Source organism: Beta vulgaris, chromosome 5 (assembly GCF_026745355.1).
Source record: "Beta vulgaris subsp. vulgaris cultivar EL10 chromosome 5, EL10.2, whole genome shotgun sequence".
NCBI lineage: Eukaryota > Viridiplantae > Streptophyta > Magnoliopsida > Caryophyllales > Amaranthaceae > Beta > Beta vulgaris.
Window position 1 is genome coordinate 58,605,307 of NC_079206.1, and position 19,641 is coordinate 58,624,947.

A 19,641-nucleotide genomic window follows, 5' to 3' on the forward strand; every position below is an offset into this window, starting at 1 on the left:
CTTGATAGTTTTCGGCTTTAATGAAGATCTCCACGCGGTTCTTCCATTATAGGTAGTGCTTCCCATTGAACATGGGCGGACGTTGGATATAATACCCTTCATCAAGTTTTTCTCCCGTATGGTGCCAGGTACAGGCTTCTCAAGGTTAACTGATTTTTGGAGTTAATAAGCTTTGAAACCAATTGTTATTCTAGTATGATCACTAGACCAACTACAAGAGGGGGAGGTAATCAATTGCAGTTGAGCAAAAATTTTCGAATTTAATAAATACAGAATTAAAAGAACTTAAACGAAAAGAAAGATCACCCACAAAATTTAACCTACAAGGCAAACTTTCTAAGCCTAATATGAAGAAAAACCTTGAGCCCAAGGGATTTTGACTCAATACCACTCTTATTAGAATAGGAAGACACACTTTACAACCTATTACTGGATCCTTCGTTGTTCCACTAGGAACTTGTTCCCAGTCATCCAATTCCCCCTGAACTGATGAGACTCACTTGACTTCACTCGGAATCTTCTTTTTTCTCTCTTTATTTCTCTCACTTGATTACAAGGATATTTTGGAAACCTTCACTTATCCAAACACTAATAATATTACCATGGTGTGTATTCTAGGGAAAGAACAATACTACTGAAAAACTTTCTAAGTAAATATGAAATTATAATGCTTGAAAGTTATATGTTTTTCGAACAAGTATTTTCTCTTAAAAAGCTGTTGTACCTTCTTGTTCTGCACTCCACATTCTCCACGTTGTATTCTTGCTAAGATCTGGGGATCATGGTCCATAACTAGCTGCACATCCTCCAGGATTTTCGCAGCGGTAATTAACCTCCTCCACTAGTTTGTGGGCACATATCCAACACGAAGTTAGAGAAAATATCGCTCCAATTTCCTTCTTTGTAGGCACAAATATTTAACCTAATATTTATCAACAAAACAAAATATCTAAAAACTAAAAATCATTTTGTTTGAAAAGATTATAAGTTAATAGATCGATTAAGTATAACATATAATAAACTTAAGCATGTATAAAGTATACTATCTTGATTAGATTAAAACTCATGAATCTTTATCTACAAGATAAAATACATATTATCATATAACAAGTAATAAAACAATATTTTTGGAATTTTATATTTTTCAAGACAACACTATACAAACACCTAATTGCTATTTGGCATTATCAAAACATGGAATACAATATTTCCTTTTACGCACTTCAACTTCTAACTCTTCCACCTTCTTTCTGCTATCAAATAACGAGTCCTTTGTCTCCACTAAAAGGGAAATTAAACCCCTTACTTCTTCTTTAACGGTTTGTAGTGAAACTTCCTTTTCATTCAACTTAATCTCCAGTTCAGCCCCACAACCATCCATTCATCTTGAATTTTTTTCATTAGCGATGGTAGGAACGTCTTGCCACGATGTTCCACCCATGGCCCGAACGTTTGGCCTGGATGTTCGGGCCATGGGTGGAATGTCATGGTCGGACGTTTCTCCCATCTCCCCAATAAAAAATAATTCGAGAGGTGGGTGGTGGAGGAGGTAGGTTGTTGGTGGGGGGTTGGTGGTGGTGGGTGGTGGCAGACTGGCAAGTGGTAGAAAAAGAGAAGGGATAAATATAGTAAATTAATAGTGGACTTAGGGCGATTTTAAGAAACTTTGGTATAATGTTTAATAATATTGAAAGAAAATCCCTAGTAAAGATAATGTAAGAAGAAGAGAGAAAAAGAAAGTGAGGTGTCAGGAGGAGATGAGGGAAAAACACCATAACTATAGGTAAATCCTGATGACTGCTTGCTTTGAGGTGTAGAATTTCATTAAAAGAAATGACGTCCCTTTCGATTTCACTGTAAGAGAGACAGAGAGTGACAAGAAGCGTTGCTTTCGTCGGACCCATTATATATGTGTGATAACTTCTTAAATAATTTTATGTTCATTTTTTCAACTGCATCTAATATTCAATTGTGCTAATGTACTAAAGGATGACTTATTATATGAACTCTATATTTGTGATCGAATCAAATCGCATAGGGTTGATAGGGCGAATGGTCCATCCCAAAAAGTTATATAGGATATACATACTTATGTAAGATTCTTAGTCTTATAAAATTTATCAATATTCTAAGTTGCCGTTAAGGGTGATAATGAGCCTAACAAGCTCGCGAGCAGCTCGGCTCTGTCAAAGCTCGGATCGGGCTCGGGTCGAGACTTAAACGAGTAGAGCCGAGCTAGGCAAAGCTTGGCTCGTAAAGCTCGTGAACAACTCGATTATTACTTTATACTAAAAAAAATTATATTAAAAAAAATATTTTACATTAAAAAATTTAATACAAATTTATTTTTTAATTTAGATTACAAATTATATATTTTAATTTGTGATCCAATTTCACCTCTACTCCACTAGGCAGTAAAGTCCCACATTGGTTAAGAAACCAAGGATCAACCTTATTTTCTTTATAAATAGCTACTACTTCTTACTTTAACTTAAAGTTTAATTTTGTATCTCCTTGGTTAAAAAACGAAAACTATACTTTATTTTCTTCATAGAGGGAATGAAGTATATTTTTAAATATTTGATTATTTAATACTTAAAATATTTGATAATTTTTTTCTTTAGCAAAACATGTAGTCCCACATTGAAATTTTAACAATGCTAGGAGGGATTCCAAGTTATAAAAGCACATGGAGTCCTACATTGAAATTTTAGCAATGCTAAAAGGGATTACAAGTTATATAAGCATATGTAGAATGAGTTTGTTTATCTTAAACAAAACATGGAGTCCCACATTGAAAACTTAGCAATACTAAGAGGGAAACCAAGTTATAAAGCATGAGGATAGTGAGTTTGTTTTTCTTTAACAAACCATGGCATGGAAATCTTAGCAATGCTAAGAGGGAAATCAAGTTATAAAAGCATATGATGGGTGAGTAACAAGCTTACCTACTTCGAGCCAAGCCGAGCTCATTAGTCGAGCCTAAACGAGCTCACGAGCCGAGCTTAAACAAGCTCACGAGCCGAGCCTAAACAAGCTCACGAGCCGAGCTCGAGCCGCAAATTCTAATCATGAACTCGAGCCGAGCTTGGCGAGCTCACGAGCCGAGCCCATGAAAAGTTAAACGAGCTCGAGCCGAGCCCAGTACTATTGGGCTCGGGCTCGGCTCGCTCGATAAGCACCCCTAGTTGCAGTGGGTAGGTATCCCGTATTCATGCTTTATACAAATAAACTAGATCTATTGTTAGGGTTTAACTTTAAAATGCTACCTCCATTTCATATTATTTATAACAATTTGACATAAAATATAAGTAGAAAATATCTAATCATTGCAAATAATATAAAATAAAGGTAGTATGTTTTTTAGTTAGATTCTTACTATCTGTAAAAGGTTTTCTTTTATGTGAATGTAGGATAGTGGCTCCATAATTTATCCATTTCGTTAAGGTTTCATTTTTTAAAGTTTAATTTCAATTTAATTCAATATGTTTGAATTTAGTCCCTTTTTAGTTCTATTACAACTCAATAATAATAATAATAAATTTATTATTATTATCATTGTTGTTAAAATCTCGATACGGATCTTACGATCCTACGATTTTACGATCCTAGAAGATTTCACCGATTCTGATCCTACTAGGATCTTAATTTTGTAGGATCTTTCGAACCTACCAAACCACAAAAAATTACATGGTAGGATTTTAACACGATTTTACGATCTTTTGACTTTACGATCCGATCCTACCGTATGAAAATCATAAAGTAATTTAAAAATTAAAATATTATATTTCTCCTATTATATTTTAATCGCATGTTAATTCAATCTTATAGTGCTGAAAAACTATCACCATTTGCTAATTAAAAAAGTCATTATTAATATGTGTAAATTTTTAACATGAGGTTCTAACCATATTTTAGTATAATTATCTCTATTTCACCGAATTGTACGATCTTACGATCCTACGATCAGATCCCAATGATTCAATTCTACATACCCCTACAATCCAATGTAGGATCTCGATCCTGATAACATTGATTATTATTATTATTATTAAAAGTTAAGTTACAATATACATCAATTAAGTTTAGTTCAGTTCAGTTCAAAAAATAAATTCAACTCAATTTAATATACAAGTATATACAAAAGTACAACAATCAACAGTTAAAGGAAACTAAAACTAGGAGATTATTTAGAGTATTTAATACAATATCGTAATCAAGGACTACTTACATAGTTCATACCTTATCACACTTTCTTTATCGAAAATGGACGAGGTGCTTTGTTAAGACTGGAGCGGAAGTCATCAAAGTGTAATCATGGCAACTCTTTTGTCTAATGCCTGTGCATATAAATTCGAGAAGGGACATGCATGATTGAGGACTGTACTTCTCCATGAAAAACTTTCTCCGTATATGAAATATATAACCATCTCCATAGTCCATACGTTTAAGAGAAAGTATTTGCCCATATTCAATATGGGCCAATATCACCCATACCATTTACTTGATATGTTAAAGTAGGCAGTACACTAAGACTGGTACATAGTACATCAGTACTGATACAGCAGTGAGTGATGTGCACTACCTTGATTGCAGCCACCTCAAGGAGGATTCTCTCTGGCTTTTAGTGCCAATCATTATTTTTTTGTCCTTTTGTGTTGCTGGCAATTGTGTCGTTATTTATAGCACCTTCCTAGAAAGTTTCTTTTCAGTCTATAAAAGACTAAGTTGTAAGCTGTATTAGGCACCACAAAAATATGAATGAATGAGAGAAGAAATGAAGAAAAACTTATGTCTTGCACAAAATGTTTTCATGGTATCATAGCTTAGGCTCGGAAATTAGTTATAACTCTCATTTTTCTACCAGATTTTTCTCTAAAACACATCTAAAAATTTAACCTACCCTCAAAATAGCTAGCTAGAAAGAAAAAATTTGCTATGACTAATACAACTATAGAGGCAACTAGTCCTCTATATCTCCATCCATCTAATGGAAACAACTTTCTGGTTGTAGAAAAAGTTCAAGGATATGCTAATTACAGATCTTGGAAGAGATCAATGGGGATTGTTCTGGCCTCAAAAAGAAAACTAGGCTTTGTAACTGGCGTGGTAAAGAGGGATGAGAAAGATGCTGTTAAAGGAGAAGCCTGGGACACATGTAGTAGTATGATTATATCTTGGATACTGGGTTCTGTGAGTGAATCCATTAAGAGATCTGTGATGTTTGTGAGCGATGCTCATCAGATATAGAAGCAACTAGAGAAAAGATTCTCTTTCACAAATGGTTCAAGAAAGTATAAATTGAACAAGGAACTATATGAAGCAAAACAGCAAGGTATGCAGAAAAGTGAGTAGTACACCATGATGAAATGTCATTGGGAGGAACTGGACTCTCTGAATACTCTTCCACCTATCACAACTGTAATAGCTGAGATAACAAGCTTTGTAGAAGCACTTACTCAACAACAAGATGAACACAAGTTGTTTCAGTTTTTGAATGACCTTGATGAAATCTAGGGAACTTGGAGAAGTAACATTCTCATGAAGAAGCTCAGAGAGAGCTGTTGAGCCAGGTGAAAGAAGAAACAAAAACCTTGGCTATGTTCAGTAAAGGGGCAGGGGGAGCCACAAGTAGTACTCCTACTACTCAATGCACTGTGTGAAGCAAAAGTGGGCACACAAAAGAAAGTTGCTGGTTTGTAGTAGTGTTTCCCAAGAACAAAACAAGGACTCAGGCACTTCCATACAACAAAGGAAAGGGAAGGAACAATTATGGACAACAAAAATGGAGCAAGGGAAAGCCATCTGGTGTAAAAGTAGCTGCAAATGCTCAAAATCAGAATGTCAACATGTCAATGTCAAGCAACAACACCACCATTACTGCTCAACAACTTGAGCAACTTCTCAGACTTCTACCTACCCCATCTAAAGGTGAAGATACTGAAGATGAGATGGACATACATTACTCAGGTACGGTGTCATGTTATCTTGTTGATTCTGTAAGCATGGATACATGGATTCTGGATTCTGGTGCCTCAGACCATATGACTGGGAATTTCTCTATGTTAAAACATGTTGTGACATGCAAAGACAACTCTTTGATTAATTTACCTACTGGTCAGACCTCTAAAGTCACTCACACTGGAAATGTGATGCTATAAAGTAATGTAAAGTTGAGCAATGTTATGTACTGCTTTCATGCATAATTTACTGTCTGTGACCAAGTTATGTGAAGATCTGAAATGTAAGACAACATTTCTTGATAAATACTGCCTGATTATAGACTGTGTGACTGAAGAAATAAGAATAATTCACAATAAAAATGAACAAAAGGGGTGAATTGTGCATGTAACAAATAATTGACAATACAATTTCTTTTATATTTTACTTTCTAAAGAAAGAAATGGGTCAAATGGTATGAAACTTACAAGCTTTAAATTCTAAGAGAGGTGCATAGAATCTTACTTCTACCTAGAAGCCAAATATAATCTTAGCAAAATTTAAGTTTGCTAATAAAGTTCCAAAATATAACAAACCCTTGCTTAGAACTCTCAGTCTTCACTGCCATTAAAATTATGTCTTTTTTCCATCTCAATTTAAACATCTAGAAAGTGAATCATCATCTTCATATAATAAACTCATGTAAATAACATATGAATCTATCACACATCCAAAGTCAATGGATAAAAAAACACAATCAAATTCATTTTTTCTCCATTTTCGAAAATATCAAGTGTATTCGATGAATTTGTGGTCAAAGTTTTTTTTATAACTTCTTTCGAATAAATCTGGTATTGAACGAGAACTTTTTTTCTTTAATAACAGAAGATTCAATTGACCGGATGTAGCAATTTTCAGCTATGTTTAAATCTCCATTTTTGGTTTGCAATTTGCACGAGTTCAATTAGCCATATCAAGAGTTATCAGCATTAAGGTTTGAAAATTTAATTTGTGATAAAGATCACGGGATCTCAAGACAACAAAAGAGTGGAGGTGAGCGGGACTATGAAAAATAGGGACTGTAGAAAGTGGAAGAAGAAGTGGTTGCATGATTGAATCCCAATAATAGAGCGAGTTGTGATTTTATTTGATCCTCACAGTGAAGCAATGGGTCGAGCAAATACTTTTTCAGTCAACGTCGCACCATAATATTAACTACATCAATCATTGAACGCACGAGTTACAAGTAAGTTTTAAAATATTCCTAATAAACTATATGATTATAAAAAGTTTAAATCATGATCTAATATTCGCACTATTATTTTGGTAAAGATATCATAAAATCATAAAAATTTATAAATAAAAAAAATTCCGTGCATTTTACACGGGTCGAAAACCTATTTTTTTTCTGTAGACAAGTACAAGAAAAGTTTAGTCAATTCTAATCATAATGGTGTATATGTGTAGTGGATCTTATTGAATAATGATAATCTTGGGCTCACACAAACTTTTAGCACTGATTCGTAACTGAGACTTGACAGAGGCTTCTTGGATAGATGGCCCATTTAAGTTCATCTAATATAAGCCTAATAAAGAAATCTTTACCTATTATCAACAAAGTGGCTGTAGTTTAGTGGTTAGAATTCCACGTTGTGGCCGTGGAGACCTGGGCTCGAATCCCAGCAGCCACAAACTTGTTTTACTTTTTCTTGGTTGTTATTCCTAGGTTGCTAGCTTGAATTTTAGTTTTCTTTATCTTTATTTTTACTCTTCTTCTTTTAATTTTTTTAGTACCCCTTATAAAAACCTTAACCAGTTCGTTTTTTATGCGATATGCCGTACATAATCTAAATTGTGCGGCCACACATTATACTGTAGCGCTTTCTTCCCCGCTCCAATTACTCTTCTTCTCTCTCCAATGAATTGTCACCGGAAAACTTTCACCGTCAATCTGAAACTTGTCGAAATCATCTTTTTATCATCATCATCGAAATCATTCTCTTGCTAGTTTGAATTTTAGTTTCTTTTCTCTTTATTTTACTTTTCTTCTTTCAATTTTTGTTCTACTTTTTCTTAGTTGCTATTCCTAGGTCGCTAGTTTGAATTTTAGTTTTCTTTCTCTTTATTTTACTCTTCGTGTTTTAATTTTTTTAGTACTCCTTATCAAAACCTTAACCATTTCGCTTTTTATGCGACACGCCGTACATAATCCAAACTGTGCGGGCACACATTATACTGTAGCGCTTCCTTCCCTGCTCCAATTACTCTTCTTCTATCTCCAACGAATTGTCCCCGAAAAACTTTCACCGTCAATCTGAAACTTGTCGAAAGCATCTTTTTATTATCATCGTCATCGAAATCATTCTCTGGCTAGTTTGAGTTTTAGTTTTCTTTCTCTTTATTTTACTTTTCTTCTTTCAATTTTTTTAGTACCCCTTATCAAATTCTTAACTGGTTCGTTTTTTATGCAACACATCACATGACCCAAACCGTGCGGCCACGCATTTAGTGTAGCGCTTCCTTCCTCGCACCAATTCCTCCTCTTCTCTCTCCAATGAATTTTCACCAAAAAACTTTGATTGTCGACCTGAAACTTGTCAAACTCATCTTTTCTTCATCGTCATCAAAATCATTCTCTAGCGAAAACACATGACCAGGGCCGGAAAATAAACGGACGAAGAGAGCGGCGGTGAAAGCAACCAGAATTTGGCCGATGCCATTTCTGTCAATTCTTCCAACGATTTCCCCCACTCTCCCCCTCCCCCTAATCACCAACAGTTTTTTCTCTTTAGAGTTTGTCTTTGCCAGGGGGAGAGTGGATCTACATTTGCATAACTAGAAAGAGTGAATGTGTAGTTTTCTTACTTGCTAGTTGCTGCTAAAATCTAAGCTCCGTTTGGTAGGGCGTAAAATATTTTCCAGGAAAACTGTTTTCTTCTATCTTCAGTTTTACATTGTTTAGTTTGCAAAGGAGTGTAAAACCATTTTCCTTTGGAGTAAAATTTCTCTCCTAATGATGGAATTTCCCTTCAAAATGAAGGGAAAACTGTTTTTCTTCCTTGTTCTTGTATCTCTTGTACACTCCTCTCACGACCTCCTTACTTTTCCTTTTGATTTTCCTTTTGATTTCATCATTTTTCTTACATTGAACCAAACAACGGAAAACTAATTTTGGAATTGTGTTTTCCATTGTAAATTGTTTTCCATGAAAATCATTTTACAATGAAAATGTTTTACGCTCAACCAAACGGAGCCCTAGTGGAAACCGATAAAACGAGGATGGACATCCAAACATGTGTTGGATTCCAGGATAAGATTTGGCCATGACCTGTACAAAAGTAACCTCTTGATCACAAAAAGCAACCTCTAGTTACAGTAGAAGTAATTCCTTATAATTACAAAACGTAACCCATTCTTTCAGTAAAAGTAACCTTTAGCATTATAGAAAATAATTCCTATTTTCAGTAAAAATAACCCTTTAGCATTGAAAAAAGTAACCCATATTTTCACTAAAAGTAACACCTTAGCATTAGGGAAAGAGAGAAAAAGAAAGTAACGCCTGCATAAGTAACGTAACTCTATAATAAATGTAAAAGTAACCTTTGCACAACATATAATCCCTTAACAGAAATCTAAGGTAACTCCTAAAAGTAACTTCTAGTTTCAAAAAAAGTAACCCACTAGTTTCAGTAAAAGTAACTCTTTATAATTACAAAAAGTAAACCCTAGTTATAGTAGAATTAACCCCTTATAATTACAAAAATTAACCCGTACTTTCAGTTAAAGTAACCCCTTAGCATTACAAATATTAATCTCTAGTTTCAGTAAAGTAACCCATTAGCATTTGAAAAAGTAACCCCTAGTTTCACTAAAAATAACACCTTAGTATTAGAAAAAAGGACCCTAAATCCAATAAAAGTAAACCCTTTTACATAAAGTAACCTCGTAATTCCGCTTGAGCCTTTTTGTTTAGCTTGCGCTTTGTTATAGCTTAGCTTGAACCTTTTTATTAGCTTGCCTCACCATTTGTTCAAGGTATGGCTAGAATAATATAGAAGTTTGTGAGCCATAAATTCCACAAAATTTTGAGCTGGTATTTGCGACTTAAGTGATTGAAGTAGGAGAAAGGATAAGGTATTTACTCCTAAACATAACACTTGATAAGATTCAATATTCATATCCCAAAATCTACAATACGATTCTTACCAAGTAACCAAATACTACTTAGTTATTTCTACTCTCCAGTCGCAGTATTCCATAATGCGAGGCACCAAGTGACCCGAATTTACTTTCCTGATCCCCTAGCATGGTTGTTGAAAAAAACATCTGACCCGAAAATCCACCAACCCGATCCGAAAATTTGGATATCCGATTCGATTTCAAGATTCGAATTAGATATTCGAAAAAATTCGGATTTTCGGATACAAATTGAATTTTTTTAAAAATGTCAACGTCCTGATCTGAAAATCCGGTGATCCGATCCGACAATTCAATATCTTATCTGAAAATTTTGGATCGGATTCGGATCACAATTCATCCGACTTGAAATTTTCAGATAGTATCCAATATCCGACATTGAACAGTCCTATCCCCTAGTATGTATTCGTTTGGCTCCAATGCTTTTGCATAGTTTTTTTTTTGTTTGCACCAAAAAAAAAAAAAAAACTTTCTGGATACAAGTATCTTAAAGATACCCTTGAAATTAAACATTTATGCTTATAGCATATTCCGTAAATTATTGAAGAAGAGCATAAAATACTAGAGGATTTAGATTACATTAGCAAATGCCCGTAAGTGTGGGCCGAACTATCCCCTACTTATTAGCCCAAATCCATTATTGATACATCATTAGCACGAGTACCGTTATGTGTTTACTTACTTTTTTTTCAAGGGCGATTCCCAATTAAGAAGGGGGATTGAGAATTTTGAGATCCTACACATATATGAATACAAATTCCTTAATATCATCACTAGGGTGCTTATCGATCAAGTCAAGCCCGAGCTTTTGTTAGTGTGGCTCGTGTTCATTTAAGTTTATTCAAACTCAAGCCGAATTCAACACTTGACAAATCGAGATTTGACTAAGCGTTGACCGAGATGTTATCGAGCTGTTCACGAACAAGCTTGACCTATTATCATATATCTTTAGTTTACTCGTCTTTTTAATATTTGTTTTTTTGAATATTTTAACTTTTTAGTTTATTCCTTGATAACAAAACAATTAACTTACTATTATGTATTATATAGAATATATATATTTATGTATACATACATAATACATTATTGTCATATATAAAAAGTAATCAACCTCGTTCATAAGCTTTTCGAGTGGCGCGAGACATAACCCAGCTTGACTCGTTAAAGTCTTTCCCGAACTCGAACTCTAGCCCAGCCACAATGAGTTGAGCTTTGCCAAGCTCGAATTGTACACGACTATACGAGCACGTCAGACTCATTGTCACCCCTAAATGCCACATACTCAGTTTCATATGGAGCGACCCCCATGCCTTTGTAGATACATTGATGCCTATATAGACATATTGGTAGCTAAGTTTTGGTACATGTTAGCAGTCATTCTGTGCTGCTTTTCTCGTTATATTGCTATGCTTTTAGCTCGTTGCATTTGCACATGAGAATTGGCCAATTACGCCAGCCAACAACCACACTTAAATGTCCTGGGAGACTTATTAGTAAGGGATTTGCATGGGCTACTTGTCTCGTGACAACATGCTTTTCGAGTTTCAAGTGCATAAGATAATTTCCCATACATACTTGCTAATGTTTTAACAGTAACTAACTTAGCTCAATGCTCAGAATCACAGTATCCAGTCATCCATAATCATCTCAACACATACACCATAAATCTTCTTCTACAAGAATAGTTTATTTTTATCGCCTTGAAGTAATTGGCTTGTATATCGAATGCTGAAGGTAATAGACTATAAATTTATTCTTGGGATTCCAATTATGAGCTTAAGCTTTTAGTTGAGTTGTTCCCTTCACATGGTACCAAAGTCAGCGTGACATGAAGGTCACAGGTTTAAATCTCATCCACTCCTCCTTTCTAAGTAGAATATTTAGCGCCATGTATGAAGGAGACTTGTACTCCATCTATATTTCAAGTCCAATGGGCTTGCGTGAGGGAGCGTGATAGAGTATAAATAATCTATTCTTGTGACTCCAACCATCAGCTTAAGCTAAGCTAATTCAAATTGATTAATGACAAACTAGTCGTACAAATTAAAAGAGGAAAATTATCACCTAACTACTTAAATATAAAAAAACACCAATTATATGGAAGAATATCATCGAGCTTTCTCTTTATATAATATGATTATAAACTTATTAGAACAAAATTGATAAGTATGTTTATTTTGTACAAAGAATAATAGTGCTTAACTCATTACAGATTTACATCGACATCTTGAATCAATTTCCTGTACATTTTGTAAGGAAGCTCCATATTTGCATTCTTACACCAGTATTCAAACTGGTGTCCTTCGTTCGACACCTTAGGACTACGTCAAAAATAATGAAATACCCTCCTCAAAATCTTTTTTTCTGAGGCATCTACTCATTTAACAAAAAATTGTCTTTCCAATTGTAATTTAAAACTTGTAATTCTCCTTCAAGTAGTAAATGATCTCTTGCTGCAACATCATCAATTTCGAATTAAGTTAACACTTCTATGTTATATAACATGAATGAGAACTGCTTATTTTCATATAATTTTGTAGCTAAGAGTTAAGATTGGGTAAAAAACTTACGAGAAGACATAGAATCATGCATCCAGCCGCACCAGGAAACAACGCATACCAGTAATTTAAACCATGAAGTTTCGCTCCATCAATAAACAGCAATGGTAAACTTGCAGCTGCATATATTATAAATACATGCACCCTAATCAGAGGAAATACTATGCATATACTTCTTGAAATGTGTTTTTTTTGCTTATATAAGTATTTGATAGAGTATTAATTAAACTATTCCTGGGATTCCAACCATCAGCTTAAGCTTTTGATTGAGTTAGCCTTTTGAGATGGTATCGGAGTCAGCGTGACATAAAGGTCACGGGTTCAATCTCATCCACCCCCTCCTTTCTAAGTGGAATATTTAGCCACGGGTATGAGAGAGACCTGTGTTGTATCCACATTTCAAGCCCAATGGACTCTCGCATGAGGAGGAATGATAGAGTATAAAACTTATTCCTGGGACTCCAACCATCAGCTTTTGGTTGAGTTGGCCCTTTGACATTATTGCCATTTTGGCCTTTTAGGTTAGGCTTATCCGTTATATGTAAGAATTTTTCTTGAGTTTGTGATTCCATGAGCTTTTATAAGCATTTCAAGCTTAGCTCATTTAGTACTCAATCTAGATATATAGTTCGACATCAGGCATCATCAGCTCATTCGTGAAACGATTCAAGCTGAGCCGAACTCTTATCAGGTCCAGAACAAAACTGATCTATTTGTGGCCAACCCATATACACGCCTACATGGTACACCCCAAATATATGTGTACAGTAATTAATGAGAGAAACATATTAGAAAAATTCGAGATTAAATTACCAGGAGGGTGCACGGATCTGGTGTATGTCATGAAGGCGAAGGATGCAGCTAGGGCAGCACCCCTTGCAAGCCAACCTGGCCCCAAGAGTGTAAATGCTAATACTCCTATTGCTGCACACCCAATCTGAGCCATGAACATGTTGTATTTCTGCACAAGTAGTTACCCCAGAAAGAGATGGTTTATACTAAGTTCTAAGCATGCTACATACATGATGTTGCTTTGACGAAAGTTATTAGCAAAAAGAGCGTAGAAAGAGAAAAAAGAACATGATATGATTTATACTTCTAAATTCTAAGGATGCTACATATGATTCCAAGTTCAATGCATATATATACTTCTACTGACCTATTTGGTAGGTTGCAATAAATGGCGGTAATGGTAATGTAGTTTAGTGTAATTTTACAAAAAAAAAATCGTGCCAATGTCCATGGTAATGAATATCTATTTCCAAACATGTATTATACTTTATAAATTTGTGTTACTATATGTTACCCTATAGATGATATTGAGTGGTGATGAAAAGGAAATCACATGCTTGGATATAAGCTAAGTGTCAATTACCATGGTAATAAATCAGAGATTCACCGTGCAAATACATATGATTTGATTTTCATTATCGGCGCTTAATACTACCTACCAAACGGGCTCTTAGAGTAGCATCAAGCTCCACTTGAGAGTCGAGTGGAGGACATTATTATAGCAACTCTGCATTATCAAGAATGACACCTATTTATGGAAGTAATGATATCAATAATAAATTAAGTTTGGTACTTAGGGCATGTTCTTTTCGACATAAAACAACTGAATTGAATTGAACTGAAATTAAATGAATAGTGATATGTGAGAGTAAAAGTATTGTTCAGAGATGAACTGAACTGAATTGAATTGAACTTAACTGAATTAAACTGAATTGAATTGAACTGAAAATAAGATGTGGAGAACAGGCCCTTAAGTGATGTCCTAAGTAAATCTTTAAGCGTTTAATACTTGCTTTTCTTGAGAGGAAATAAGGTTCATAAGTCTTAAAAGTCTCAAAAAGATACAATTTTATGATTAGACTATCCCCCTCAAAAACTACATTCAGTGGAGATATTATAAATGGAGGATGATTAAATTAAAACTCTAAATCATTATTATATTGCATCATTTTTCTAACATTAACGTATTAGTAAAACTGAGGAAAAACTATGAGTCTTGATACAAGAGTGCAACAATCCTCTTTCTTTTATTGGCTTAAAGTACCATAGTGTTTCTCATGAAGAAATATACAAATATTGTTTAATTGAAAAGCTAAGACTTCAAGAAAGTACCATAGTGATTTTCATTCGGAAAACACATGTGACTTCAAAAACATAACACATTGATAAGCTTCATTAGACCTAACACAAGTCCATACTGGAGGAGAGTTTTGACCGTATACAAGGTTGGTAGGGTTCCATGTTAAAATCAATTGGCGATAGGTGGAGTAACCCACCAATCTATATGTTAGTCATTTTTTCGAATTTTTCGATGTGGGACAATATTTCTCAATTCACACGTGGGTTACACTCTTAACATTCTCCCTCACATGTGAGCCATCTTTAATCTTGCAATATAGATAGGTCACAACATTGCAAAGGATTGTCGGCTCTGATACCATGATAAATTGCATTGAGCCTAGCACAATCTCGTGTTGGAGGAGAGTTTTGATCGCATATAAGGTTAGCAGGGTTCATCCTAAAACCAATTGGTGATAGGTGCAGTAACCCACCAATTTATATGTTGTCACATTTTCTATCTAAATCTTCAATGTGGGACAACTAATTCTTAGCTCACATGTGGGTTATACTCTTAATACACATGCATTGACAGATATAGTGTTCTACTATAGTTTATTTGACTTATTCTAGTAACTAGATATATACTCCCTCCGTCTTTTTTTATTTGCTACATTTTGGCATTTAGGGGTGTTTCAATTTATTTGCTACATTTGCAAATATTTCCATATATAGTACATAGGTCCCACACTTTATTTACAAATTTGCCATCACTTCCTTCTTGATTTTGTAAATGTTTCCATATATAATACATAGGTCCCACAATTTACCTATTTGCTTTTTTGTTAATTCCATTTATGTCAATGGTCCCCACTCCCTCCTTGGTCTTTGTGAAAAAGTGCTTGTAGCAAATAAAAAAAGACGGAGGGAGTAAAAGTTAAGATAAGTTCATATAAATTGATTACAAAAATAGGATTCAATGAGTTCAGTATATAGGAGAATTGTTAAACATCGCCTTAAATCTACTAAAAATCACCCCCAAAAAATTGAAATTACATCCTTAAGCTTTTCCTTTTCCCTAAACCACCACCACCATTCACATCTTGCCACCCAGCCACCTCAATCCACCACCCTCATCCTGCCACCGAAATTACCCAGGATAAGGACCCACCTCTCTCCTTCTTCAACGCACCACCCACCTCTCTCCTTCTTCAGCGCACCACCCACCTTTCTTCACTTCCTTTGTCACACTCAACCTCCCCAACCACCACCATCTTCGCGCCTAGGAAAACCTCAGTGATTTTTTTATACTTTGGGCGAACGTCTAGCAAGGATTAATTAGGTTTTTTTGGGTTTTTTAGTGTTTTTAGGGTTAATTAGGGTTTATGGTAGTTAATTAGGATTAGGAGAGGATTTGGACCTAATGACTAACGGAAGTCTAACACCGTTAGTCAAAAGAGTAAGTTGATGTATTTTTTGAAAAATGAAGGGTATATGGTAAATTTGGAAAATTGAAAGGGTATACGATACAAAAAAATTTATCAGAGATATATGGTGAAAAAATCGTAGTATCTTTGAGATGAATGTGCCACTACATATTAATAGAGAGGAAGCCAAAAGAAAAAAATCCATAAAGAGAAAAGTGTTAACTTAGAGTGAAGAGAATATGTGATTTTCATGTCAATGCAACATATTTGCAACCTAAGGTACATTGACAACTCATGACTCCAAGGCCAAAAACAGACAAAGTAAAAGGAAAAAAAAAAACATATGGTGTTGTATCACAATATCACATCATACAGCTGGAAGAATATGATAATAGGTTAAAATAATAATTCAATCTTGAGCTAGCTAGACATCGCTTGTAATTCAGTAATTCTATAAAAGATTGCATAAAGATCTTTAGCCACACACTATAATATAAGATAAAATAACGTGACAATATAGTAATGTGGTATATAATTCGGATAAAAAGGGCCCCAAAAATTTAAGTAGAGCCAATCAAATTAACATACATACATGAATATGATACATATTACATACCCGAGCAGCTGGAGATTTGGGGGAAATGAACAACACAGCACAAACAGCCCCTAATGGCGCTATCGTCATCGACAATCCTTTTGGTGCTAACAACTGGTCCACTTTTCCCAACATTGCCATAGCCGCAAATGCACCTGATTTCAATTTGTCATATCTTTGTTAGGAGTAATCTCTTTGTATAGTTTATTTAATTATTCGTATTATTGCTAGGTTGCATAAATGAGAATTAGATAATAATTAATGCAAGAGTGCCAATAACTATACACTTTGGTCAATTACAGTACATGATACTTAGAAGAAACATTGTTATTTGTTAATACGCTCTAAACTCTAAACTGCATAAATTAGCGAGTTCTTTCATTTTTTTAAATGAAACTATTAATTTGTCATTTTATTGTCCGTTCCATGAAATATATATACGTACTTACTTAATTTTTTCATATCGTAATATGCAATATACTTCTATTGTTAAATCAATCAATTTTTTTCCTATTTGTAAGAGACTTCATCTTACCTTATAAAATAAATATGTATATTTATTAAAATATTATTATTTTTTAATACTAGGTTAAAGTTTAGCATTAACATATATAATAGTCAAAGTGTAAAGTCAAAGTAAATTCTTATAATTTATACATATCGACTTATATATGCAGTCTCAAGAACTAACAATTAACAATAAATACCGATCTAATATGATACAATTAGTTTAAGCACATATGATAAAATCATGTATCTATCAATTTATGCTTATTTATTTCTTATTATATTATCTTAACTTTTAGCTTCTTATATACTTTCTCCGCCTCGAATTAAACGCAACAATTTCATTTTTTCACTCTTCACACTTTTCACTTTGACTAAGGTTTATGACTTGTACATAATGAAAAATATAGTGAAGTAGGATCTTGTTAAATTCTTCTCATGACTTACTTTCATAAGATATAATTTTTATAATATTTACTTTTATATAATTATAGATATTTGTGGTCAAAATAATGCCTCGATATGCGTAAAAGTGGATTTGCTGCATTTAATTCGAAACGGATGAAGTACATAAAGCTCATAAATAGTCAAAATTTCATCGTCATTTTGCTATATATATTAATTTACACTTATATTTGTCACTAGTTGATCCACTTTAACATTTGACACTATTGACATAGTCCACTTTGACAATATATATAAACACAAATGTTATTATGCAATAATACATTTTTTGTATTTACCTCAAAACATATATACATAATCAAGATAAACATTTTACAAATTTTACTTTTAAATAATTGAATATATATATATATATATATTATAATATATATATATATATATATATATATATATAATATATATATATATATATATATATATATATATATATATATATCAAAGCAAATTGTTATTAGAAAAGGTATCATTATTTATTAATTTTTAAGGCAATAATATAGTATATATATTATTAAAACATATATTGGTTAATATTAAAAAATGGCAGAAGCGTTGTCGAGTGTGGACTGAGGCATTGTTAAAATTTAAAAGATAGTACCTACCTACAACCTGGGATCCAATCACATTAAAACCTAAAATCACATGATATTTTGGATCCAAAAGCATAGTAACTTCTAAACTTAATAAACCAAATCAAAAAGATGTAAAGGAAAGTAATTTACCAATAGAAGGCCATAGTACATCACTAAGACAAGGAGAAGGAGTAGCTTTGTCAGGTGACCAAGTGTCCCAACTAGTAGGTGCACCCACGTTACTCGAAGACGCAGAAGAAGAAGCTACCACTTTTAAACTCGTTCTTTTCTTGTTTTTTGAAACTAAAGGATCATAATACTTCACCCCTAAAACAACTCCTCCATTTACTGATGAATAATTTGCACCAACACCAGCACCAGACAACACTTGTTGTTGCTGGTGTCGATGCCGATACCATAGGTTATTATTGATTAGAGCTTTGGGTGTAGATGGCGAAACAAGGAGGAGGTTATTAAGAGAGAGGGAATATTGAAGTTGTATTCCCATGATAAAATTTGGATCTTTTTTTTTTTTTTTTTGCTGTATCTGACTTAGATTTTTGTTTTTCTTGTTAATAATGATGATCTTTAACAATATTGATCTTGTTTCTCGTGCCGAAATAGAAACTGGGAAGAGAGAGAGAAAGTGAAAGAGACCGAGACTGTAGTAGTGGAATTATAAAAGGGTGGGGAGAAAGGGTAGAACAGAAAAGGAGAAGGAAAACTCTTCGTAAGAACGAAGGGTCAATATCAAGCTCAGCATGTGGCTATACGATACTTTGTCAAGTCATGCATTATTTTCTTTAATTTTTGCTCTTGCTCGTAATGTTTTGTGTGGGGGATGGTGTGGTTTGTTATTGTGTGCGTATACATGACTTGGCCTGATGCTGGCGTATTACGTGGGCATCCACCTTGGACGCCACCCCGGCTTTAAGTTTTACAACTCGGTGTAAAAACAACAAAACAAGAGAGTCTATTGAGTACAATAGATAGATTGATTGGTATCTACTCTCATGACACATGAGTATTATGTATACTCGTGCATGGGCCGGGCTTGTAAAGGACGTTATTCGAGTGTTATTCGAGTGTCATTTGAATATATATCATCCTTTATTTAAGGAAATTTGAAATAAAAAGATTTCATTTGGTTTAATAATTAACCTGATATGATTTTAGTCCGGGTAGATATAATCCTGCTACTAATAATCTAATATTTCCCCACTTAAAAGGCCCAATGGATGGTGGTGGGCCATGGGTCGCTCATCAAATCTTGACCCGAGCAAAACGGACCGCCCTGCCACATGGCTTGCTCA

General features: G+C 34.1%; 1 protein-coding gene and 1 non-coding gene across 2 annotated transcripts; one reads left to right on the forward strand and one right to left on the reverse strand.

Annotated features, from left to right (window-relative positions):
• Positions 1 to 7,559: 7,559 nt before the first annotated feature.
• Positions 7,560 to 7,631, forward strand: TRNAH-GUG (transfer RNA histidin (anticodon GUG)). Its single transcript has one exon. It is a non-coding gene; the product is annotated as a tRNA-His (tRNA).
• Positions 7,632 to 12,244: 4,613 nt separating this feature from the next.
• LOC104894114 (hypothetical protein) lies at positions 12,245 to 19,148 on the reverse strand. Its single transcript, XM_010680284.4, has 5 exons — positions 18,479 to 19,148; positions 16,809 to 16,942; positions 13,509 to 13,656; positions 12,708 to 12,814; positions 12,245 to 12,590 (listed from the first exon to the last, which is right to left on the reverse strand). Exons 1-5 carry the CDS (start codon positions 18,834 to 18,836, stop codon positions 12,549 to 12,551), a joined length of 789 nt encoding a protein of 262 aa, XP_010678586.2. The 5' UTR covers positions 18,837 to 19,148; the 3' UTR covers positions 12,245 to 12,548.
• Between the last annotated feature and the right edge of the window lie 493 nt (positions 19,149 to 19,641).